Source organism: Schistocerca serialis, chromosome 2 (genome assembly GCF_023864345.2).
Source record: "Schistocerca serialis cubense isolate TAMUIC-IGC-003099 chromosome 2, iqSchSeri2.2, whole genome shotgun sequence".
NCBI classification, from domain to species: domain Eukaryota; kingdom Metazoa; phylum Arthropoda; class Insecta; order Orthoptera; family Acrididae; genus Schistocerca; species Schistocerca serialis.
Genome location: NC_064639.1, coordinates 132,108,074 through 132,135,658, shown reverse-complemented (window position 1 = coordinate 132,135,658; position 27,585 = coordinate 132,108,074). Strand labels below are relative to the sequence as shown.

Below are 27,585 nucleotides of genomic sequence, written 5' to 3'. Positions count from 1 at the left end.
ATGGTCGCGACTCAGTGACTGACGGGCACCGTTCTGGCCGACCAGTTGCAGTTTCAACTCCCTCATTAAAGACGAATAATGATGACATTATTCCTGCCGACCGCCGTGTGACTGTGAAAATAATTGATAAGGTTCAAGTAACTACCTGCACAGTTCATAACATTATCTGTAACAAGCTGAAGTACAGCAAAACATGTGCAAGATGGGCCCCAAAGGATATGACGCGGCTACATAAGGAAACAAGGTTGAGAGTGTGCACAGAGCTAAAGGAGCTTTATGAAAGAGATGGTGAGCACTTCTCAACAAAATTTTAACTTGTGATGAATGGTTCAAATGGCTCTGAGCACTATGGGACTTAACACCAGAGGTCATCAGTCCCCTAGACTTAGAACTACTTAAACCTAAGCACATCACACACTTCAATGCCCGAGGCTGGATTCGAACCTACGACTGTAGCAGCAGCGCGGTTCCGGACTGAAGCGCCTAGAACCGCTCGGCCACAACGGCCGACAACTTGTGATGAAACTTTTGTTCACTATTATGAGCCAGTATCAAAAAGGCAAAGCATGGAGTGGAAGCACACCAACCCACCTGTCAAGAAAAAAATACGAAACCCAAGCATCAGCAGGAAAAGTCATGTTGACAGCGTTTTGGGATGCTGAAGGCTCAGTTTTTTTGTGATTATCTCGATGAGCAGCGTACAATGAACAGCCAATATTACTCGGATTTGCTTTTAAACAAGGTGAAGCCAGCCATGAGAGAGAGATGTCGTGGATCTCATAGGAGAGGTGTGATTCTCTAGCAAGACAACGCACGTCCTCGTATTGCTCAACTAACCCGTGAAACCATCGACAAAATGGGCTGAGAAGTACTGCCTCATCCCCCTTACAGTCCTGATTCAGCACCTAGTGATTTCCATTTGTTTGGTGCACTGAAGGAGGCATTACGTAGGAAGAGTTTCCAGGACAATGAGGACGTGAAAACGTTTGTGGGAAATTGGTTCAAACATAAAAATAAAGAGTTCTTTGCAGCCGGAATGAAAGAGCTTGTAGCCCGTTGGAACAGTGCATAAATGTTCAAGGGGATTAAGCTGGAAAGTAGACCAATTTGTCTCTTTAATTATTCAGTGACCCTCATACTTTAAAAATGGACTCTAACAGTAACGACCGCTAGAAGAATGTACTGGGTGTCCCAGGAGGAATGATCAGTATTCAGGGAAATTACAGGAACGGATCGTTCGAAGCGGAAAAGTGCAGTAAATATTGGTTCAAAAATGCATACGGTAACCGCTATGAGCACTTGTTCATTTTCGCTACTGTTAAACACATATATTCTACCCAAGATTGCTCATAGCTCGTAGGGTGTTCATTTTGGAGCCCATGTTTGCTAAACAATTTTTTCTTGTTTTGATCCATACTTCGGTCCCGTAATCTGACATACGGCGGGAGAGCGGTGTGCTGACCACGTGCCCCTCCATACCCGCTTCCAATGAGGCCTGTGGTCTGAGGATGACACGGCGGCCGGTCGGTACCGTCGGACCTTGAAGTTTTTTTTGTCCACACTTCCTCGTCCTAAAATATGAAAAGCAAACAGCATGCAATAGCAGAGATTTGTTTCACAGTACCAAAGCTGCAGTAGTGCTGATAGCTCTTACTCTGTAGATATCATAAGTGCTTCTGGGGACCAAGAGAAGCACAACACAAATACCCTAGGGGAAAAAAATGGTTGGTTCAAAATGGTCGAAGCACTCAAAGGTCACACGTGGGAAAGGCTGAAAATAATGAATAAGCACAAGCTTTGTATTTCTTTTTATTAAGACGAACAAGCAAAATAAATTTCCTTGAAAGCAAAGTATGGCAATGTATCTATTACGCTGATTAAAATTGAAAATTTACGTAAGATTGATCATGTACGTTTCTTACATTCGTGGCAGCTGTAATTAAATGGCTGATGACAAGTAAAAATGGTTTTCCCAGGATCACACCAACTGCCCTCTAACAAACTATATAGCCGAGTTTATCAAGTAGCCTATTTGAGAGGTTATATGTACAATGTGTCCAGCCTACAGGTGTACACAAACAAATCCTTATACCGAAAGAACTTTCCATTATGTTATTGGATAAATACGCAGTACATAGAGACAATCTCCTAGACGTGATCCGCACCATTTCATGAACAGCACTGACTGGCATGGCGTATGTTCGCCGTTGACAGGGCACATCTATCTCGACATGTTAGCGAACTTGTAAGGTCCGCCTTATTTTCAGATAAGAGCGCATTTTACTTTATTTCCAGTTTTGTTATTTCACTTACGTGATGTGAATGTATCGGCGCTGCAGTGCCTATGGAGTACTGTCTCCACGTACGCGTACACAAAAAAATTACCGCGCAAACATTGGGGTTACACTCGTCTGGTGTGAGACGTTCCCAGGGGGTCCACTGGGGGCCGAAGCGCACAATCACCCTGCGTTCGGTGTGGGGCGGCGGTGGGGTGGGTGGACTGCTGTGGCCTGTTGTGAGGTTGTGAACCACTGGGGGCTACGGCGGGACGAAGCCTCTCCGTCGCTTCTAGGTCCCCGGTTCAATACAATACACACCCACGGAGTAAGAAGCGAGCAGTAGGTTTACTACGCTGGCTAACAGAGGCGGTTGGCCATCTGGCGCTTTCAGAGCCAGCGGGATGAGGTTCCGATGCAGAAATCGCTCATCACCTCAGCAAAGAGATACGTAGGGAAAGGACATTTATTCTGGCGCTAATCAAGTAATTGTTATTAATAACGCTACGGTCGCAGGTTCGAATCCTGCCTCGGGCATGGATGTGTGTGCTGTCCTTAGGTTAGTTAGGTTTAAGTAGTTCTAAGTTCTAGGGGACTTATGACCACAGCAGTTGAGTCCCATAGTGCTCAGAGCCATTTTTTTGTTATTAATAAAATATTTGTTAACGAAAGTTGTCTTTTGCCGCTCAGACATTAGTAGCAGTCTGCAGATCATAAATACTATCTTTCAATAATTTTACAGTGTCAGGAAATGTATTAATAAATAAATAACTTCGGCGTAACTGAAGATGTACAATCTTATACGAACTATGCCGATTGTATCCTCAAGTTACACACTGGACGCCATAGTCGGCAGTCGCCGATAGGATGCTTTTCGAGCTAGTCATGCAGTAGACGATGCTCTCATACCGTTAATAGTTAGCTTATTATCAGTGTGAACAAATTCATTTCACAATGTTTCTTTAATAAACGCACCGTAATGGCATCCCGTGTAAAAATTATTTGCACAAAAAAACTTCTTCTCGCTTCTTTACGTAAAAACCAGTGGTCGATCGGTAGATTTGTGCCTTCTCAAGACCTGTTGGGACGGAGTTATCGTGCCTTATTGATGTCGAATGACACAAGAAATCACAGGCTACACGCCATGTTAATCCACATGAACGCACGTCCTGGAGGTGTAAACCTGCAAAAGGCTTAGTGGAAATAAATAAATGGTGACTGGTAATAGTAAATTTGTTATTTCATTGCAAATATTCTAATGGTTAACATCAGCATGTGCGTTACTGAAAGCAAATGGTGCATTCGGATTTTTTTCTGAAATAATCTCTTGCGAGATTTTAGAACAGTTTGTGGTGACAGTCAGTGCGGGTTGTATACATGGCAGGACGCTGTAACATCGTAGGTACGTTCATTAATCGGTGCGCTCGCAGTGTATGCTGAACAGTAGTTCCACTTTCTGCCGCCAGGTGAAAATTTGGCGCTGTAAGCAGTCAGATATGGTCACAGGTTTCAGCATACCCCGTGAGCGTACCGATTAATGAACGTACCTAGGATATTTCGACGTCGTGTGGTAAATACAGCCCAGTCTACAGCACCTGGAACACCGTCAGTTTAAATTATAACCATGTGATACAATCCTTCACACGAGATTTATGGCTAATAATGCTGTCTCTTTAAGAATGGCGTGCAACATTCACCCATCGATGACTAATACAAAGGAACAGAAAAAGTCCGCGTGGATAAGATCTTGCAGTGCTACAAAAGGTATAAACCGAACTGCAGATTCCATCGTCAGTGGGCTTCCAACATAAATGAATAAAGCTACCGAACAATCTCAGATTTTCAAATTTCAACTTAAGTCATCGTTAAAGCACAATTCCTTCAATTTTGCACAGGAAGTTTCGCTTTCCTCAAGGATAGCTATTCTTAAACTGTATTCCGCTGTAATCCAGGGGTTTTGTGCTTACTTACGTGCATTTTTTCAGAACATTTAAGAAATTTGGTTAAAAAGTTATCGCCTTTAGGAAATTAGAAAAAGATTGAATAACAAGCTAACCGCGCTCCCATTTAACTAATTTGTGCAGTTGGTGGGACTGCGACAACGATGGCGGGTGTGGCTGTATTTGTCGTGTGATTGTATTAGTACTTTCACCATTTCCAACCAGATATATGTGCGAAACAAAGTTCTCGGCTTATTTGTCGACAAGAAATGCATACCGCAGCAGACTCGATGCGGAACCTGCTATGTTTAAAGAATATGTGGACTATTGATTCGCTTCAATTTCGCTTAAAATAGTTACGCGGCACAAAGTGATTTTTGCCCAGTTGCTACCTTTGCCAGTTGTAATTGCCTTCCTGACGTTATACGAGTGAATGGCGCCACGCCGTTGCCCATATAGTGCAGAGACCCGAGCGTGAGTTGGCTTGCAGGTTAGGCTGCGCGTGCCTGCAGACCCATACAGTCGATCCGAGCAAACATAACAAACACACTACACGGCCGTTGACGCTCGCCGAAGAATATTGGGTGCTCAGAGATGCCCAAAGACGCTACCCACGTATCGAATTATTATAAAACATTAACAGTCAATCGAATTTAAGTAACTGCCATGAGATGAGGGAAAGCACGGCGTACTCGATTACTGGACGATTATGTAACGCTAATTTTCAGTGAACGCTGCACGTTTCGAGTGGGGAGTTCTAAATTTCTACATCCACCTTGCATGCGCTCGATGTTTCGGGGTTGGACAAAAAAAATATGGAAAAACAGCGATAAGTGAATGCTCGAACATAAATGCGGATGCTAGGCAAGCCTGCAGATTGCGCTGTTTTATTTGACCACGAACAACACTTGTGCAGTGTCCTCAATATGTCCAAAGTGTTAACCGTGTTCAGAACAGTGTTCTGTGTTCTTGAAAGTGCGTTGTCGGAGCTAAGTGATTATGTGAATGTGTGGTGTCCTTTCGGACATGTCCGAATAAACAGACACCACGGGAAACCCTCAGCTGTGATACGTATTATGTAAATTCAGTGTACGTAATACGGAGCTAAGTGAATTCGAACACGGGAAAATTGCTGGTACTCGTATGATGGATGCTTACGTAGCCGAAACATTCGGTATTTCAAGAGGCACCGATCGAAGACTTATACTACGCACAGGGAAAGCCGAAAAACATTAACTGCGCCTGAAAATATATGTTGAGTGCTCGTGACAGACGGTTATTGAAAAGGACTGTGACGCAGATAAGAGGACGGCAGCTGCAGAAGCCACTGCAGAACTTCACACTCCTTTTCACATTCGTCAGACATCAGCAAATTCACCCTGTGAGTGCATTAGCGTCACTAGAATAAATTACTGGGGTTAGGAGTGGACCCTTATTCTATGGCAGAGCACATCGGTGTTCAGCTGTACAAGATTTGTTTAATTTCTGTGTTGTCAGTCTGCAGCTCGTGGTCTTGCGGTAGCGTTCTCGCTTTCCCGGGTTCGATTCCCATCGGGGTCAGGGTTCAAAAATGGTTCAAATGGCTCTGAGCACTATGGGACTCAACATCTTAGGTCATAAGTCCCCTAGAACTTAGAACTACTTAAACCTAACTAACCTAAGGACATCACACACATCCATGCCCGAGGCAGGATTCGAACCTGCGACCGTAGCAGTCCCGCGGTTCCGGACTGCAGCGCCAGAACCGCGAGACCACCGCGGCCGGCCGGGGTCAGGGGTTTTCCCTGCCTCGAGATGACTGAGTGTTGTTGTGTCGTCTTCATCATCATCATCATCATCATCATCATCATCATTATTCATCCCCCATTACGGCAAACTGTGGTATCGATGGCTACGATGCCACAATGTAGGTCTGCTCTGCTAAGTTGTCACTACGAGAGACACAGACGACAGCGCCCTCTAGCCGGTGCTGTCGAGGTCTACGAGCTCCGCGACTGCTTCAGCCCATTTCATCAGGTGCAGCCAGCCAGGACACTTCGATTCAGCTTCGCACCACCTTGCAAGTTATGTAATATGTTGGCATATGTTTATCCACTAGTAAAGATTCTTTAACTGTATTGGCAGTACCGACGTAATTTTCCTTTTCTCGTTCCTACCCACGCGCCGCCTCCTAGGCGGGATACAAAAGCAACCACCTCCGCTAGCACCTTGCCTAGTATGGTAGTGCGGGTCTCCCGCATCGTCCCCTACGCTCCTCGGAGTATGGGACCTCATCACATACTGTTGTCAGAAAATTACACTGGTTTACATAGATTGTGACCTGACAATTTCAGGACAGTTGTCAAGATAATGTATTACGTCCTGATTAGCAGAAATAACACTGAACAGAACAAAATCAAATTTAAATAGAAGGTTCTCTACAAGATTTTTCTTACGTCTAGACAGTGAAGCACTGTCTAAGTTGTCAATATTACGTCAAATCATCCGATTCTAGTACTGTTTAGAATGACAATCAAGTCTACGGAGGATGGTCAATTTTTGTGACATGATGTGCAAAAGATTACTCAAGGTTGCTCATGTTCACAGAGGACGCAAACTGGTGATCCAACAGTTTTACGCCTCTGCCAGTGGCATTTACCTTTAGCTGCACGAGCTATCGGCTGCATGGCTGCTCTCGCCCTCTTTAAAATCCTATAAAAAGCTAATCAAAATTTTTACTGATTTTATCACCTGAATCTGCCCTATGTTTATTGTTAGGCGAGAAAACATGCGCTCATCCCTATTCTGGAATATACGGCGATATACATGTGCACAGATGGAGCAGCGCGTATACTTCAGCACCCTCTCAGCCCTCGCAAGAACAATTAACTACGTGGCTGTTTCGTTTTTCCGCTGTCGGAGCTCAACGACATTTCAGATAATTTCTAGCTGAATGTCAGCCAAAATGAACGGAGTGTTCACAAAAAACTCCTCTTTTGGCGTCGTACAGAGCGCGATGCCCCCTGTTCCACACTTGACGCTGGTTCAGAGGAGAATCCCCGAACTTTTTGGTATTGTGTCTTTCGTAGTAAACTGTCCCCCAACTGTGTCCTCTTGTGCTTCACGTCACGGCTTTTTCAGACCAATGGGAACGTTCCTTTCATCTTGTGGAAACTACTCCTGCCAATCGCAAAGGGCCTACTTTTAAACTGCGTCGAAATATCGCCACTTCTACTCCTTCCGATTTTATTTCAGCCAATCAGACATTTTGTGCCTTCTCCTGACGCGTAAAGTTACATGCGTACATCACGAGAGCATCACGGACCTTTCACATGACAGTAACTGTAACTCTCTTTTTAACTGCGTCTCTGGCCTGTTTGTATCTATCCGGCAATTCCGCAACGCAGTTTTCCAAAGAATTTCTGCGTCGCAGGCAGCGCTTTCGTTGTATGCAGGCCGTGACGGCGCAACTCGCGTCTGTGCCCAAACTAAAGCGTTTCTTCCAGCAGCTTTTTTCACCTTTTGCTCACTGACATGCAGGATTTGGATTCGGTGTGTTAATACCATTGAATCGAGTGTCATCCCCATTGGCATTACCTATTGTGCATTTTGATAGGCAAATTTGCTCACTATCACTAAAGTATGTCAGGTGATATATCCATCTACTTGTGATGTATTCATAAAAATCTCGTGTAAGGTGCGAAATTAACATTCATTCAAGCTGCCACCTTACAAACTAAATGTTGCACTCGTGAACCACATCAGCATCAAGGAAACAAAAATGGCTCTGAGTACTATGGGACTTAACTTCTGAGGTCATCAGTCCCCTAGAACTTAGAACTACTGAAACCTAACTATCCTAAGGACATCACACACATCCATGCCCGAGGTAGGATTCGAACCTGCGACCGTACCAGTCGTGCGGTTCCAGACTGTAGCGCCTAGAACCGCTCGGCCACTCCGGCCGGCTCAAGGAAACACAAAGGGAGCCCCATAAGCAAGGAATTGCTGGGAAAGCTGGAATTCTGAAAGTACTCATCAATGACGATGGAAATGCCCATAAAAGGAAAACTTGGAAGCCTTAAAACCTGGCCTTCGGAGCAGTGGAACAATGTCATTTGGTCGGATGAGATTTGTTTCGCACTTTTTCCAACTTCGGGATGAATTTATGTCCCAAAAGTGAAACAGGGTGGTGGGTTCGGTGCTGATGTTGGCAGCCATATTGTGTATTCCATGGGCCACTTGCTTACTCTGCAAGGACCCATAAGCAAGGAATTGCTGGGAAAGCTGGAATTCTGAAAGTACTCATCAATGACGATGGAAATGCCCATAAAAGGAAAACTTGGAAGTCTTAAAACCTGGACTTCGGAGCAGTGGAACAATGTCATTTGGTTGGATGAGATTTGTTTCGCACTTTTTCCAACTTCGGGATGAATTTATGTCCCAAGAGTGAAACATGGTGGGGGGTTTGGTGATGATGTTGGCAGCCATATTGTGTATTCCATGGGCCACTTGCTTACTCTGCAAGGTTGCATTACTGACAAGGTTTATGTGGCCATTCTGGCTAATAAGCTACATCCCGTTGTACAGTGTTTGTCTCCCAGTGGGAGTGCTGTGTTCCAAGACGAAAAGGTTGTTCACACAGCTGGCATCGTCCAGGGCTGGTTTTACGAGCATGAGGATGAATTGTCATACTCCCCCTGGGCACCAGATCTCAATATATTGAGCCTTTATGGTCTACTTTGGAGAGAAGAGTGCATGATACTCACCCACTTCCATCATACTTTCTTGAACTGGCCACTATTTTGCAGGAAGGTTGGTACAAGATTCCCCAGCAAATAGTTAAAAAATGTTGAGAGAGGAACTGTGTAATTTAGTATGTAAGTCAAATAAAATAATTAAAAAATGAATTATCAATTGTGAAAGCGAATAGTGAAGTGAAAGTGTTAAAATAAGTTACTCTGAGGCTGTAAGAAAAAGAAGTGTTGTTTAATTCTGTCTTATGTAACTTGTTTAATGAAGGTGACAAGTGGAACACCGCCATCATTATGAAACAAGATGATTATGTTGGTAAAATTGATAGGGCTGTAGAAGGAAAATATGACTATACCAGCAGGTTTCAAACAGGGCTTTACCGAAAAAGAAATAGAAAACCTTACTGTAACTAACGTGGAAGCTCCATACCTCGACTGTTGAATAAAGGCTCATGGTTGGGAGACCAATAAGGCACAGGATAAGGGGACCTGAAGCAAAACTAATTAAACAGTTAAGTGAGATGCTTCATAAATGGTATAGGTGTGGGTAAGACCTTTTATGTTCAAAATACTACAGAGCTGGTACACTGATAAAAAAGTGCAAGTTAACAAAGGGTGCAAAGTTGGCTTGATTAAACATAATTGATTGGTATGCATTAATGCCGGTTGAGAAAACATAAAAATTACAGAAAACAACTTACTTCAGCACAGAACAATATCTGAAGTGGAAACAGATGTATTTATAGGATTGCTAAAGTTTGTCTTATCGTTCAACTACTGTAAGTTTAATGGTAAGTTTTACTTACGAGGAAATGTTGTAGCAATGGCATGTGCATTAACAGGGCAAATGGTAGACATGTTTTTGAATTCATATGAACAACTTTTGTAAACAATTTAAGTACAGAGATAAAATACGAGTTTACAGAAGATGAATTGGCGAAATACTGCACTAAAAGTGTTCTAAGGATCTGAGGAGGAAATACGTGAATTGACAAGTGACTTTAACAAAATGTTAGAAAACCATATGTACAGCAGAGTATGACCAACAGAGAAGTTTAAATTATCTTGATGTGATTAGAGAGATTCGGCCCCATACAGAGGCTTATCGGCAGTTGTTCTTCCTGCGAACCGTTCGTGACTGGAGCAAGAAAATGGGGCAAGCGACGCTGGTTCACAAAGTACAGAGTGACTATGAAAAACGGGAACATTTCCACATTCCAATAAAACTACAAGTGGTGAAGGAAACAAATTGCATTCATAGTAATTGAAACCTTACAACTTCGCCATTTACGAAACATTGATAGCATTCATCATTTTTTTTTTAAATTACGTCCTTTAGATGGCGTCCTCCTGTACGATTACATTCGTGAAATCTGCTTTGGGATTCCTCATTGACCGCTGCAATACCTCACCTGGGATACTGTGTATTGCATCCCGAATTCTCTGTTTTAACTCGTCCAGCGTTCTTGCTCTTGAGGTAGCCCCACAAGAATAAATCACAAACGGATAAATCTGGTGATCTAGGGGGCAGGGAATGTTACCGTATCGCTGATCACACGGTTGCCAAACAATTCTCGCACACATGTCAAGTCATTAATTGCCGTGCAGTGTTGTGATGTCACTCCGTCCTGTTGAAACCAGGCTACTTGAGCGTTTGGAAAGTTGTTCAGGGCAGGTGTAACGGAAGTTCGTAACATCTCGACGTAACGGTCGGCAGTGAGAGTTATTGTGTTTCCTTGTTCATTTGCGAAAAAATACGGCCCGATAATCCCATGTGATGAAACCCCACACCATACTGTCGCTTTACTAGCGTGTAAAGGGCGCTCATGCACGTAAAGGGCGCTCATGCACGTCATTAAGATATGTGTTTTCACAGTAGTTGTTGCACCATCTGCAGTTTGTACGGATGATATTTTAAATCAAGATGAAGAATTCTGCGAACACTCTCCTGGGACATTCCAACCACCGCTGCTTACTTACGAATTGAACGCCGTGGGCTCCGTAAGACAGACATCAATGTTCGCTGGAGAATGCAAACTTCCTGGTCCTCGTGTTGGTTTCTTCTTCAGGGCAGACCCAGTCTCTTCAGAGTTATTGATCTAGCATTTTATCACGTGTTTCGACGGAACGGCATCATGACGTCCTAAATCAGGCTCATCCAACTCCCCGCGGGCGCAAGACAGTGTAGTTCAGCGCCCCGTCCGCGACCGTGTGTCGCTAGTGTCGCCATAGGAGAGAGAGAGAGAGAGAGAGAGAGAGAGAGAGAGAGCTGCGGAGCGAGTGAGACCGCACAGCACTGCTCTGCGCTGGACTGCCCCACGGTCACGTCTAACGTAAACAAAATATTCTATTTTAGAATTAATTTTATGTGAGGGATATAGAGTCTCATTCTTACTGTTAGTAGTTACAACTAAGTATTTTTTGTTATACTTCGTGGTACAGCTTTTTGTATCCCTTTTCAGAGTTTAGAAATCGGATCCTTAGTTTGCAGTTTCGTACGTAATAATTTTAACTGATCAAGTTTGAAAACTTATTAAAAATAGAATTAAGGTTATAAAGCTCTTTAATTCTTACAGTCAACATTGTTAAAGGAGACAATTAACATTTTAAACGTTTTTCTTTTTCGAGGAAACGATTTTGTCTGGGTTGGGTACGATATTCCGTGAGACTGCTTACCTCAAAGAATTAGTCAAATTTTTATCGCCAAGTAATGAACGGTTCTTAGTTTTAGCAAGCTTTAAAAGAGAGAAAAAGCGCTCACAAATATACGTGGAACCAAACATTGAGAGAACTTTGGCCGCGTGCTTGTGCAAAAGAGGATATTTCTCTCGTGGAAGACAGCTGTAAAAGTCATCCAAAGTTTTACACACAAGAAAGCGGTCCTTCAGGCGGATATGGCGCTGCAGGTCAATCAGCTTGTGAGACATCCTCTGCCCGAAGGGAAAACGGGCGAACAAATACATCTAAAGCCGGCTGAAGCTCCTTATCTCCAAAAATCTGTTTTCAAACTGTTCTTGTAATTCGCAGATGATTTGAACATAATCTGAAAAATCCACATCTTTAACACTGTGTAGTGCAGGAAAGTGTCCACAATTCTTCTCGCGCAACAATTTTTCCCACAAAATAAGTAATGTTCGAAGTATTTAAATGACCAGTAAGGTCACTCAAAAAAGCCAAATTCGCCACCCACTTAGGATTACGAAGTAATTTTTCTGGACGTCCTTTCATTTCCAAAAACGTATTTATTTCACCCCTCAAGGAGAAAAACCGATGAAGCACCTTTCCTCTGCTCAGCCATCTTACTTCGGTGTGGTGGGGGATGTCCGGGTGTTCTGCTTCGATATCAGCCAGAAATTCTTTAAATTGGCGATGTGTGAGTCCATGGCGCGGCGGTGTGTCGTCCTTACGAAGCGCACGTACAGGGGCATGGTAGGCGCGCCGGGCGGTTGGGTGATCGCACGGCCAGCTGAGCGACTCGGCTCGGCCACTGCAACAACATACGAATTCGCCCGGGGCGCTGGCCGCGGGCGATCGCGGGCGCTGGCGCCCCAGGGGCACAGTTTGGACGAGCCTGTCGTAAATTATGAAATCGTCGAACCTCCCTTTGCGCCGCTGCCATACTATCATTGATTTTATAAAACATTTTTGTGGCTAACGCACGCTGTTGTCCTTTCCACTGATCGTGATTACTGAAATGACGGACTGTTTACTCGCTAACTGTCGCGAACACGCAGTGCTGCCACCTGCCCATGGCTGCCACTGCTCATTTCAAACATTCCCATTTTTATGTGTCACCCTGTACCTTCCGCCACACACGTCATAATATAGATGTAAATGTAGATGAAAACCTGTGTTTACCCATTCGGAGACGACTCGAGGCTGTTTTGAATGCCAAAGGTTTCCTTGCAGCGTATTAGGCACAATAATGTGTTGTGTTTGTGGTGATTCCATATTTTGGCTCACTCCTGTAAGTCTCGTTTATAACGAAACAGCCGTCCATTTATCCCCACGATAATGGAGACTGTAATAAAGTTTTAACTATCACTTCGGAGAAAGAAAACCTGCGACTGTGAAACTGGATGTGGTCTCTGTCCTTCTCTACATACTCACCCCTCAGTGCAAGAAATTTTTTCCCCAGTAATGGGTGACTAGGCGGAGATTTTGCTTCTAGAAGTTTGTATTTTGAATGTTCAGGAAACGAACCAAATTGAAAATCACCTCATCGTCATATTGGAAATGGCTGCCACACAAAGTTTTCTCCGTCTGAGAAGAATAATCCATGTTAGGAGAATACCAAAATGAGGCAAAATAGGCTAGCCCAAAGAAGCAGCATGTATCACTGGCTCCTATGCAGGATTTTGGGGGTGGGGGGGTGGGTGGGGTGGGGTGTTATAGTGCAGCAGAAACACGCTTTTGGGCAGCTTCCCGCAACAAGTCTTCTTCACAACCTCCTATAACATCATCAGTGATTTTATAGTAAAATGATTCTGTGACACTTGTTCCTTACGAGCATAGTCTGTTAGCACTTCATCATGCCAATCACAAAAGTAGGTGCAGCATCAGCTTGCTCGGGTCTTGGCGTTTTTCGACAGTGGTGAATCAACAGGCTTCCACTGCTTATTTTGCTCTTTTTTCTTGGACTCATAATGATACACCCAGCTCTCGTCTATGGCGATTAGGCAGCTAAAGAAGCCATCTGGTTTGGCCTGACACGCCTTCCAACATTTCAGCTGCTGCCTCGGTTCAGTGACCAGTCGCCAAATTCAGCAGGCGGCGACCTTTGTCTCGTTCACAGTGCCGTGAAAGATATTTGAAACTGATCGATAACTAATTTTCACTTTTTCCACCAATGCCTCGATCGTGATACTCCGGTTTTCGAGCAGGAGCAGCAGGGCGTCTCTACTTCTCTTGAGATGCCTGATTCTGGACAGTGGCCGAAACTGAAGATTGTGGTACCAACCGTCGGCTTTGACTCTTGGCACCATCGAGAGGGCGGACACCGCAATTTCATGCCTGGCGACCATGACGTCACGATACACATTTAATTGCAGAAATAACATGAAACTAACGGAACAACCATGAGAATTATGGGATATTGTGCAAGGACAAACAAAATGTATGACTGTCCCAGTAATGAAGACATAATACAACAAATACTAAAGCAAAAATCAAGCAAATCCATCACAGCTGACAAAAGCCCAGTAAAAAATCCTGAAAAAAATGGTATCGGTAAATTTCCATTAACACACACGGATCAACTAAAACATTATGACCACCTACCTTATAGCCGGTACATCCACCTTTGGCACAGATTACGGCAGCGACGCATCGTGACATGGAAGCAGTGAGGCCTTGGCAGGTCACTGGAGGGAGTTGCAGACTACGTACTGTGGAGGAGAGGGGGGGGGAGGCGATGAGTTCTGATGCCATGTTCAGTCACATCACAGGTGTGTTCGATAGGGTTCAGATTGGGCGAGTTGGGGGGGCCAGCACGTCAATTGGAACTCGCCACTGTGTACCTCGAATGACTCAGTCACCCTCCAGGCCTTGTGACTTGGCGCATTATCTTGCTAAAAATGCCACTGCCGTCGGGAAACATGATCGTCATGAAGGGCTGTACGTGGTCTGCAACTAGTGTATAGACTCCTTAGCCATCATGGTGCCTTGCACGAGCTCCACTGGGACCACGGACGCCCACGTGTTGGTTCCCAGTACATAATTGAGCCAGCTTGTCTTCGTCCCGCAGAGGAGGTGTCAAGGAGCTGTTGGAAGATGACGGATTCGTGCCCTCCCATTGGCATGATATAAAAGGTATTGGGGTTCACCAGACTATGCAACGCTCTGCCACTGCGCCAGTGTCCAGTGCTGATGGCCGCATGCCCATGTCAGTCTTACTAGCCGATGTTGTGGTGATAACATTGGCACATGCTCAAATGGTTCAAATGGCTCTGAGCACTATGGGACTTAACATCTGAGGTCATCAGTCCCCTACAACTTAGAACTACTTAAACCTAACTAGCCTAAGGACACCACACACATCCATGCCCAAGGCAGGATTCGAACCTGCGACCGTAGCGATTAGCACATGCATGGGTCGTCAGCTGCGGAGGCCCATCGTTAGCAGTGTTCCGTGTACTGTGTGTTCATACTTGTAATCTGCCCACCATTAAAGTCTAATGTTAGTTCCGCCACAGTTCGCCGCCTGCCCTGTTTTACCAGACTACCCACCCTACGATCCGACATCTTTAATGAGGGTGGCCGGCCATCCCCACGACGTCTGGACATGATTTCACCTTAGTTTCGCCACATGTTGAGGACACTCACCACAGCAATCCTCGAACACCCGACAAGTCTTACAGTTTCCGAAATGCTCGTGCCCAGCATCTAGGCCATCACAATCTGCCCTTGGTCAAACTGAGATAGATAGTGCGCCTTCCCCATGCTACATACGGACAGCACGCTGATTGATACCACATGCTCCCTGCTTGGGTCTGACTAGCAGTCATTCCTCGCCAGGTGACGTTTGCCTCATCGCTTACGGCTCCCAAATTTTCCGGGAAGAAATCAAGGTGAAAATGTAAAAAGTGAATTTTAAGCGACATTCTACACCCCATGTTCTTATAGTTGTCCAACAGATCATGCACAATGGGAACATAGTTTTTGTCTTTCCTGTTACCCAAAAAGCCCTTCACAGTTGCTTTAAAAGAAGACCAAGCAGCTAATTGGATATCTGTGAGTTTGGTATCAAAGGTTGGATCTTTCAGCAATTTTCTTATTTGTGGTCCAGCAAATATACCATCTTTCAGCTTTGCCTCGCTCAATTTGGGAAACTTTTCGTGTAAGTGATGGAAGGCCTCAGCTTCTTTATCCAGAGCTTTTACAAAGTTCTTGATAAGGCCCAACTTGATATGAAGGGACGGGAAAATGATTTTATCGGGCTCAACCAATGGGGTATTTTTCACATATACATTTCCAGGAACATATGACTTCCTTATAGACCATTCCTTGACTGTATAGTGGTTCTTGGTGCCACGGCTGTCCCAAAGGCACAAAAAGCAGCAGTATTTCGTGAACCCAGCCTGTAAACCTGTTATGAGTGCAACAAAAAAATGGTTCAAATGGCTCTGAGCACTATGGGACTCAACTGCTGTGGTCATTAGTCCCCTAGAACTTAGAACTACTTAAACCTAACTAACCTAAGGACATCACACACATCCATGCCCGAGGCAGGATTCGAACCTGCGACCGTAGCAGTCGCACGGTTCCGGACTGCGCGCCTAGAACCGCGAGACCACCGCGGCCGGCCTGAGTGCAACAACTTTTAAATCACAGCAAAGCTGCCATTCATGATCCTTGTATTTGATTGCCTCTAGCAGCAAAGCGATGGTTTCATTATATGTTCCTTTCTTGTCTACTGCGAAAGCCAAAGGTACCGATGGAAATGCATTGCCATTATGCAGTAGTACTGCTTTCTAGCTGGTTTTACTGGAGTCAATAAATAGTCGCCACTCCTGTGGATTATGTTTTTATCCTAGCTGGATCATCAGACCATTGACATCGCTGTATATACACATTGAATTCTGCATATCGAAATATTGAGCGAAGTAAGCACTTTTTGTTCAAAAAATGGAAATTTTTGTCCCTGAAGCTAGAACATTCCGTTCTTGCAGTCTCGACCCCAAGAGTTCAGCTTGCTGTTTCGAAAGTTTTAGATCGCGGACCAAATCGTTCAATTCCTTTTCATTAAAGAGATGAGGCGAAGTGTCATGATGTTGAGAGCAGTACTCTTTTATATGTTCAGTACTTTCTGATTCACTTGACATGGTGTCTGGTTCCGTGGCTTTCAAGTTACAGACGGAACAGGCAACCCCTCATCATGGGGCACAGGCAGATGCACTGAAGATACATTTGGATACTTTATTTTATGTCTAGTTTTGCTTGAATGTCCCAAAATATTTGTCAGTAAGTAGTCTGAATAATGGTCTTTAGGCTCACACCAAACCATCGGAATAGCGAATGGCATGGCTTGGCGTTTTTCTTTCAACAACTCGGTTAAGGCTATAGTACCGGTTATGCAAGCAATATGAGGTGCGAAATTTTTATCTTGATCACCAACAGGACAATCAAAATACAATTTATAAGCGTTCTTAACCGAATCAGTGATTGATTTGCTTTGGACTTTTGCAGTGAATTCCCTACACACATAACAAAAGTTGTCGGGGTGGTTTAGACAGCAACGAGATTTACTACTTACCATTTTTCTTAGTGTAAGTTTTAAACACAAAAAGCTTGCACTATCTTTCACAGGAAACATTCACGGAGGATCTCTTTCACACCACTGGATTACCACACCAACCATTTACTAACGATTTGTAGATCTTCTAGCTCGCCTCTGCAAATCAAAGCCGGGCGGAGTGGCCAAACGGTTCTAGGCGCTACAGTCCGGAACCGCGCGACTGCTACGGTCGCAGGTTCGAATGCTGCCTCGGGCATGGATGTATGTGATGTCCTTAGGTTAGTTAGGTTTAAGTAGTTCTAAGTTCTAGGGGACTGATGACCACAGATGTTAAGTCCCATAGTGCTCAGAGCCGTTTGAACCATTTTTGAACCTTCCTTCAATAAACAGTCCCTCCTCAAATAATGTCCAATCCAGTTCCGTTTTCTCTTTCTGCTGACTATCAGCATGTTTCTTTCTTCTCTAACTCTTGTTGTTGTTGTGGTCTTCAGTCCTGAGACTGGTTTGATGCAGCTCTCCATGCTACTCTATCCCATGCAAGCTTCTTCATCTCCCAGTAACTACTGCAACCTAAATCCTTCTCAATCTGCTTAGTGTATTCATCTCTTGGTCTCCCTCTACGATTTTCACCCTCCACGCTGCCCTCCAATGCTAAATTTGTGATCCCTTGATGCCTCAGAACATGTCCTACCAACCAATCCCTTCTTCTAGTCAAGTTGTGCCACAAACTTCTCTTCTCCCCAATCTTATTCAATACCTCCTCATTAGTTATATGGTCTACCCATCTAATCTTCAGCATTCTTCTGTAGCACCACATTTCAAAATCTTCTATTCTCTTCTTGTCCAAACTAGTTATCGTCCATGTTTCACTTCCATACATGGCTATGCTCCACACAAATACTTTCAGAAACGACTTCCTAACACTTAAATCAATACTCCATGTTAACAAATTTCTCTTCTTCAGAAACGCTTTCCTTGCCATTGCCAGTCTACATTTGATATCCTCTCTACTTCGACCATCATCAGTTATTTTGCTCCCCAAATAGCAAAACTCCTTTACTACTTTAAGTCTCCGATTTCCTAATCTAATTCGCTCAGCATCACCCGACTCAATTCGACTACATTCCATTATCCTGGTTTTGCTTTTGTTGATGTTCATCTTATACCCTCCTTTCATGACACTGTCGATTCCGTTCAACTGCCCTTCTAAGTCCTTTGCTGTCTCTGACAGAATTACAATGTCATCGGCGAACCTCAAAGTTTTTATTTCTTCTCCATGGATTTTAACACCTACTCCGAATTTTTCTTTTGTTTCCTTTACTGCATGCTCAATATACACATTGAATATCATCGGGGATTGGCTACTACCCTGTCTCACTCCCTTCCCAACCACTGCTTCCCTTTCGTGCCCCTCGACTCTTATAACTGCCATCTGGTTTCTGTACAAATTGTAAATAGCTTTTCGCTCCATGTATTTTACCCCTGCCACCTTTAGAATTTGAAAGAGAGTATTCCGGTCAACATTTTCAAAAGCTTGCTCTAAGTCTACAAATGCTAGAAACGTAGGTTTGCCTTTCCTTAATCTAGCTTCTAAGATAAGTCGTAGGGTCAGTATTGCCTCACGTGTTCCAATATTTCTACGGAATCCAAACTGATCTTTTCCGAGGACAGCTTCTACCAGTTTTTCCATTCGTGTGTAGAGAATACGGGTTAGTATTTTGCATCCGTGGCTTATTAAACTGACTGTTCGGTAATTTTCACATGTGTCAGGACTTGCTTTCTTTGGGATCGGAATTATTATATTCTTCTTGAAGTCTGAGGGAATTTCGCCTGTCTCATACATGTTGCTCACCAGATGGTAGAGTTTTGTCAGGACTGGCTCTCTCAAGGCCATCACTTCTTAACAAACTAAAAGTAGAGTATATTAGAATGTCGGTGGTGTTGGTTGCAGGATTCTAGTGCGAATCGTGTATGGGATATACACTACCGACCATTAAAATTGCTACACCACGAAATTGACGTGCTACAGACACGAAATTTAACTGTGGTATCGTGTTGAAGCGGCATGGGCAGCTGTACACGCCATCCAAGCTCTGTTTGACTCAATGCCCAGGCGTATCAAGGCCGTTATTACGGCCAGAGGTGGTTGTTATGGGTACTGATTTCTCAGGATCTATGCTCCCAAATTGCGTGAAAAAGTAATCACATGTCAGTTGTAGTATAAAATGTTTCTCCAATGAATACCAGTTTATCATCTGCATTTCTTCTTTCTGTAGCGATTTTAATGGCCAGTAGTGTATTTTGGGAAATGATTCTTCAATGTATTCTGTAATTTTTTTGTTGAGTTTTTAGACCGTCACCTTGTCGATCCCCCTTCGGCTAATCCTACTGTGGTGACGGGTGTTATTTGTGTGGTGGCGCAGGCGCTGCTGAACGAGACGAGGAAGGACCTGGAGAGCAAGGACCGCGACATCCTGCGCCTGACCAAGGAGGTGGTGGAGCTGCGGCTGTTCAAGGCGTCGCTGCAGGCGGCCGAGGACGTGGCGAGCGGCGCGCCGCCCCCGTGCGGCGCCGACAGCAGCGACGACGAGCCCGACGCCGCCAACACGGCGTCGGCGTCGGCGTCGCCCGCGCTGCCCACCGGCGCCGCCTGCGGGGACGCCAAAGGGGGCGCGGGGGCGGCCGAGGAGGAGGCGGACAAGGCGGAGCTGCCCGGCTCGCTGGCCGACTCGGGCCACTTCGAGGACGTGGGCTCGTCGTCCGGCTTCTCGCTGGGCCGCTCGCCCGCCAAGCTGGACGACCGCGAGGGCGAGCGCACGCGCATCGTCAACATGTACGAGCGCCGCCTGGCCGAGCTGCGGCGCGCGCACGTCGACGACGTGCAGGACATGAAGCAGCGCCACAACGACAAGGTCGAGGACCTGCTGCAGCGCCTCTCCGACACCAACTCCAGGTCGGTGGCACCACACCTGCACAACTACCGTACGAGCATAACAATAAACTTGACGCAAACTTTCCACCAGTCTATTCTTCCGCCTTCCCTTGAATCTCATTGGATATCGTTTCTCGTGGAGCGAGAGCCAAGCCGTGTCCAGTACAGTCCAGTACGATCGTATGGACACGTCTTTAGGCCGTGTCCTATGTGAGCGACAGAAGCGAGTGACAGCGCGCGACAGCTTCGGGCGACAAAAAACAACCGCTGAACGACATCTGTGTCGCTGCAGCACGCGCGACACAGAGCGACAGCCACGTGTCTTTTTGGCAAAGCAGTGGAGCGGACAGGATGGCAGCTATGAATTACTTAACATCCGATCTTAAGAAAACTATTCGGTGAAAAAATTTGATTCTTCCGCAACCTATAGCTTGATATCTTTAAACGATAAAGGTCTGAATTTATTTTCGTTATTCGTCATTGCTACTGTGCTACACGAAATTGAGTACATGGCTGCACGAAATTTTTAAGAATTTGCAGAGGTAAAATCAAATTGTATAGACTTTCCGTATAGTTAATTTTAAGGCCATACATTACTGCGTATGAAATGTAACCAATACATCTAAATTGTATTTAAAATTGAGACAGGAATGATATCTCTTTTCATTCTTGACATATTGGTTGTTATATCCGCAGACGGGTCGCTTGCGGCGCGTTCGAACGTTTCCTGCGCTTCGGGAATCAAGTGGTAGTAAAAATCGTCGTATCTTATGAGAGTTTGAAGATACCGAAACGACGAATTTTCGAAATTACAGCAAGCAGAAACGACTGTTTTATCATATGATTAACACTCGATACAGTTTTGTAAACGCGTCAGCAGAGCGGAAACAAGACCCTCTATAACTTACACCATGAGGGTTTGCCCAAATTTTCATAGCCAAACAAAGGGAGAGAAACAGGTAAACGAGGTATCAAAAGTAACCAGCATGAGGTCGTTTGGCATGAAAATATTTAACTGCTGGAAAGTAATCACAGTAATGAACGAAAACTTAATTAATAAGCTGAGGAAAAATTGAAATATTTCACGAAAAGCTGCTGTAAATGGAGTGTCAAAAATGTCATCTGTTCAAGACCTAGCTATTTTGCACACAAAAAGATGCATTGGTGCGGTATTTAAATGTCAAAAAGGCTTCCTTCGAATCAAGTTCGTTAGGAAGGCAAATGAGGAGTCTGTAAGATCATGCTGTCTGAATAAAACTTGAAATAAAAAAATGAAAGAAATGAGTCAAATATTTTATGAAAGTGTTTGTGTAAAAGAAATAAGTAGATCAGAGAAACGTTCTACATCCCTTTGAATGATGCTTGAAATCATAAACAGAAAATGAGGTGCACCAAACATTTCCCTAATATTTTTTGTTTCAAACTTTGAGACAAATCATTACACAAAACGTTTGACTGTCTTTTCAAAAATTTTGTAAGCTTTGCTTTTACAGACTATTTAGAGTAATTGAAACGCTTGCCTTAACACTGACTGCTGATGAATTACGTTCGCACCATCAAATATCTGTTAAATTTCATGGTTCAATGTAATTTATTAGGAATTAAATGTGTGTGATATACTGGGATAGGTGTGAAGATAAAGTTCTTTGTCAAGACCTCAAAAATATACTTAGCAATGCAGTGTAAACAGTATACATAAAACTTAGTATACAGAATCGTAACTGAGTCTGTAAAAATATAAAAATCTGTCATCAATCTGTGCGCTTATGTTTGCATTTAGCGTAGTTAATCATGTAATAGTCATTCTCCCACATTTATTGGCTGTTAAAAGTTCTTGATCATGTAAAAAAAACATTCGTATTTAATTTATTGACGAGATAGTCGAATGCTCCTCTGCTCATTCACGTGTATTCGAAGACCTTGTCTGGTAATCTTCGTAGTTGATGATACTTACGAAATTCTCCGTGGAGATTCCTCCCTTTGTAAATTTCAAGCACAGCATTCCTTTTCGCATTATTTTCTTAAGTAAACTTAATTCTGTAGCCTTACTCCCCGGGAGTAGACAACATTCCATTAGAACTACTGACAGCCTTGGGAGTACCAGTCCTGACAAAACTCTACCATCTGGTGAGCAAGATATATGAGACAGGCGAAATACCCTCAGACTTCAAGAAGAATATAATAATTCCAATCCCAAAGAAAGCAGGCGCTGACAGATGTGAAAATTACCGAACTATCAGTTTAATAAGTCACAGCTGCAAAATACTAACGCGAATTCTTTACAGACGAATGGAAAAACTGGTAGAAGCCGACCTCGGGGAAGATCAGTTTGGATTCCGTAGAAATATTGGAACACGTGAGGCAATACTGACCCTACGACTTATCTTGGAAACTAGATTAAGGAAAGACAAACCTACGTTTCTAGCATTTGTAGACTTAGAGCAAGCTTTTGACGATGTTGACCGGAATACTCTCTTTCAAATTCTGAAGGTGGCAGGGGTAAAATACAGGGAGCGAAAGGCTATTTACAGAAACAGAAACCAGATGGCAGTAATAAGAGTCGAGGGACACGAAAGAGAAGCAGTGGTTGGGAAGGGAGTGAGACAGGGTTGTAACCTCTCCCCGATGTTGTTCAATCTGTATATTGAGCAAACAGTGAAGGAAACAAAAGAAAAATTCGAAGTAGGTGTTAAAATCCATGGAAAAGAAATAAAAACTTTGAGGTTTGCCGATGACATTGTAATTCTGTCAGAGACAGCAAAGGACTTGGAAGAGCAGTTGAACGGAATGGATAGTGTCTTGAAGGGAGGATATAAGATGAACATCAACAAAAGCAAAACGAGGATAATGGCATGTAGTCGAATTAAGTCGGGTGATGCTGAGGGAATTAGATTAGGAAATGAGACGCTTAAAGTAGTAAAGGAGTTTTGCTATTTGGGGAGCAAAATAACTGATGATGGTCGAAGTAGAGAGGATATTATATGTAGACTGGCAATGGCAAGGAAAGCGTTTCTGAAGAAGAGAGATTTGTTAACATCGAGTATATATTTAAAGTCGTTTCTGAAAGTATTTGTGTGGAGTGTAGCCATGTGTGGAAGTGAAACATGGACGTTCCGGGGTTCGATTCCCAGCGGGGTCAGGGATTTTCTCTGCCTCGTGATGACTGGATGTTGTGTGATGTCCTTAGGTTAGTTAGGTTTAAGTAGTTCTAAGTTCTAGGGGACTGATGACCATAGATGTTAAGTCCCATAGTGCTCAGAGCCATTTGAACCATTTGAAACATGGACGATAAATAGTGTGGACAAGAAGGGAATAGAAGCTTTTGAAATGTGGTGCTACAGAAGAATGCTGAAGATTAGTTGGGTAGATCACATAACTAATGAGGAGGTGTTGAATAGGATTGGGGAGAAGAGGAGTTTGTGGCACAACTTGACTAGAAGAAGGGATCGGTTGGTAGGACATGCTCTGAGGCATCAAGGGATCACCAATTTAGTATTGGAGGGCAGCGTGGAGGGTAAAAATCGTAGAGGGAGACCAAGAGATGAATACACTAAGCAGATTCAGAAGGATTTAGGTTGCAGTAGTTACTGGGAGATGAAGCAGCTTGCACAGGATAGAGGAGCATGGAGAGCTGCATCAAACCAGTCTCAGGACTGAAGACAACAACAACAACAACTACTCTACGGGTTAAGGACGCCGTATTGGCTCTAAGCAGCCATCTTGTAGCTCGCTTGCACGCAGGACACCCAGCGTTGTCGCCCGTTGCTGCTGCCGCTTGTCGCTGGAGTGTCGCGTACCCAGAAGTCGCTCACGTAGGACACGGCCCTACGCTGTGTTACACGCACATAGACTCAGTGGCGGATTTAAGAATTTTGCGCCCCTAGGCACACCATATTGTATGCCCCCCCCCTCAAAATAACATGTTTAAATAATAACTATTAACTATAACTTTCCTTGCTCGTCACTAATGTGGCGTAGTTGTCGAGTACTGGGAGAAATGTTTCGACTCTAATTTTTTCCTTCCAGTCATAAAAAACTTATTGAGTCCGCTTCTTCGTCATCATGAAGTTTGCTTTTTTGTGATCTTTTATAGATGCATTCACAGTCTGTATCAGTCACAATCTCCATGAATTTGTTTTCATAATAGTCGAACATGCCACGAATAGATGCAATAAATCCTACAAGTGATTCATATAATTCATACACTATTTTAGTATCAATATTTACACTTTGCAATTTCAAATTTGCACTATTAAATCTCTGGAATACGTCCTTTCAAATTTTCATCATGAATACTGCTCCTAGTCTGCTGAGTTGATTCAATAAAGCTGAACCCTCATTTTGCACAAGTATTATTGGCAATATGTGTGAGGGCATTGATAACACCCTCCCAGTTTTCAAATAGACTTATACACCCTTCCTCTCTTGCTGACCAACGTCTTTTTGATAAACTTTTTTTACCGTTTTGATTCCTGGTTACGTGAAAGAAAGACGTTTATCCAAGGCGCTGTGTAGAAGCAGAAAAAGAAAATTATGAAGGTTTTGCACTACGCTGAAAAATGAGTATGTTTCCCGACAACAGCTTGCAGCACTAGTGCCGACTAAATTCAAAGAATGTGCTGCACAAGGCACATAATGCGCTTTTGGATTTCGTTCTTTAATGCGTGCCTGCAAACCAGTGTAGGTTCCTGGCATATTGCTTGCGTTGTCATATGACTGGCCTCTACAGTCAGCAATATCAATGGAATTTGTAGACAAGACTTTTAGTACGGCCTCAGCTGTTGTCGGACTTGTGTCCCGGGTTTGGTAAAAACAGAAGGAAACGTTCGACAGGTTCACCATTCTCGTTCACATATCTTAGTATGATAGATAATTAATCAATATGTGAAATGTCCACAGTAGAATCTACTATTATAGAGAAATATTTGACCCGTTTTATTTCACTTATAATAATTCTTTTTATTCGTTCAGAAAGAAGCTCTATTATTTCGTCACAGATTGTTGGAGAAAGATAACTTTTATGTCCGTGCCCTGCAAGAAAAGGATCAAACTCGGCTATAAGTTCAAGAGACATCATAAATTGACCATTATGTAATGAATGGAATCTTTCAACGTGTCCACGTAGGGGAAGTCCACGACTAGTTAGCTTCTTCACTACTGCAAAACACCTTTCTCAATACTCTGCGTCAGTACATTTTCTCTGTCTCAACATATGACTCGAAATGGTCATCTACTATACCAACTGACTGTTTTCTTGTTAAGAGTGTAACTCAGAATTTTTGTGTTGAAGTGAATTCTCATGATGAGATAAAATATTACAAATATTTTTCCAATCTGCAAAACCATTGGCAGCAATCACGGCTTTACCTCCGAACAATTTACATGGTGCACAGGAAACAGCACCAATGCTACAAGAGTATATGATAAAATCACACAAAATTGATTACCATTTAAAAGTCTACGGTAAAATAAATTTTTGTTCAAATATATGGTTTTATCGCCTATTTATCTTCTTGAGTTATAAAAATCACCTTTACAATTTTGATTAATGCCACGTTGTAAGAGAATGCCGATTGTGATTCACTGACACACCATTCTGCAGGATCATCACTAACGAGGTTATTTCTTTTTGTAATGTCTTACTCGACACTTAGTCTTTCGTGAAACTCAGAATCAGGAACAATTTGCTTTTCTTCATTTTTAACTTTTGTTTTGCCTGTATTTACTTCTTTTACAACAGCTGTAGTGCCAGAAATATCATCCGTACTACGTGAACTCGATCCGGCAACATTTTGTGCGAAAAATTTATCTACACTGCCATGCGTTTTTAGAACATTGGCTTCTCGTTCTCGCCTTTCCTTCGATAATATCCAAAATGCCACGCCACTTACTTTTGCATGTTTGCATTTTCACAATTATTCATGTTGAGGTTGAAATGGCTCTGAGCACTATGGAACTCAACTTCTGAGATAATTAGCCCCCTAGAACTTAGAACTAGTTAAACCTAACTAACCTAAGGACATCACACACATCCATGCCCGAGGCAGGATTCGAACCTGTGACCGTAGCGGTCTCGCGGTTCCAGACTGCAACGCCTAGAACCGCACGGCCACTTCGGCCGGCTCATATTGAGGCACGTACAAAATTCTCAACCTAAAAAAAGAAAAAAATTTTAAAAGGAAAGAAAGAAAGATTGTATCCAGTTCCAGTCGTACTACACCGCACATGAGCACAAAGCTTTTGTCTTTAAACACATCACACAAGCAAAAAGATTTTTCCTGTAAACACGAAGCGATGAACTGACCAACTCGGATTACTCGACGTAATGTGCTATGAAAGGAGGACAATGCAGAATAATTTAATTTAATTGTCACCTGCTTCTCTGTAGTCAGTGAACAGTAGAAGCACACCTGCCGGCAGGAATTTCTCTCGTAAAGAAAACAGGACAGTCCCTTTTTTGGCTTCTGTTTCCCGTGTCGCCGGAATTTTAGCTGGGACGCAAATATATTCTTAATATTCTTGACATTGTCTTTCTAATTTAAAAAGCAAATAATTTTTGTGATTTCTTACAGTGAGATGTGGTGGATCGACTCTTATCCCACTTATTCTTATAATATTTTAGCGGTTTCTGTGGGCAGAGAAGACAAGACTACAACGTTTAAGTAGTCTTGTTGGCAGTTGATGTGGTATGTCGTCATCATTTGTGTGAACACTGCTGTTATGTCTACACGTAAATGCACCTTTTGTTCCAACACAATATAAACTTTCATCGAAGAAAAAAAGCTTAGTTAAGAAGTTTGTTATAAAATTTGCAATGCCACGTACTATTCGATTGCACAGAATGGGAACTTTGACATCGTGCAAGCTGCAGCACAATAAATGAGACAAACGAAAGATGGGTTCTTCTTCTTTTTTCGCCAAAAAAAGTAACTAAGTAAATAAATAAAATGTTTAAACTATTGTGAAGTGTATTTCACACATTATTAGATATTCTGCTTATGTTGTTTTTGTATAAACATGTGTTTAAAAATGTAAAACGTGTTTTGTTAAATGGGTGCCATTAATCAAAGCTCAGATATTGAAGACCACAGAGCTTTCACATTAATTATAGTAATGGAGTGCTGATTTGATACTTCGCCGTAATTTCTGCAAGAAATTCAAGTAGAGTCGGGTTTTACATACTGAGGCCCAGACATGTTACAGTATTTAAGAAACTGCTGATTAGTTTATCTCAGATCTTCAGGGGTCCTGGTATTTTCACGAGGAAAATATGGCAGGGTTAAGTAGAAGCCGACAACATTCTCAGAATAAGAACGTTTTAAACATTGTATTGTAGATTGCCATCCTGACAGCTTACTTCAAAATATTTTGAACAGTCATGAAGATAATACCAGACAGAAACCCAATGTTTATTTTCATTCAGTCACCAAGTAAACTGTATATTCCCAGGCTTGTATTGTCGAATTTC

At 43.2% G+C, this 27,585-nt stretch overlaps 1 protein-coding gene across 1 annotated transcript in view; it reads left to right on the top strand.

Moving 5' to 3' along the window:
- LOC126456835 (protein quick-to-court) overlaps positions 1 to 27,585 on the top strand; it is a 332,255-nt gene that overhangs the window by 246,953 nt on the left and 57,717 nt on the right. Inside the window, exon 5 of the mRNA XM_050092640.1 lies at positions 19,609 to 20,138. Within this exon, the coding sequence (XP_049948597.1) occupies positions 19,609 to 20,138 (530 nt within the window). The remainder of the gene's footprint in view (positions 1 to 19,608; positions 20,139 to 27,585) is intronic.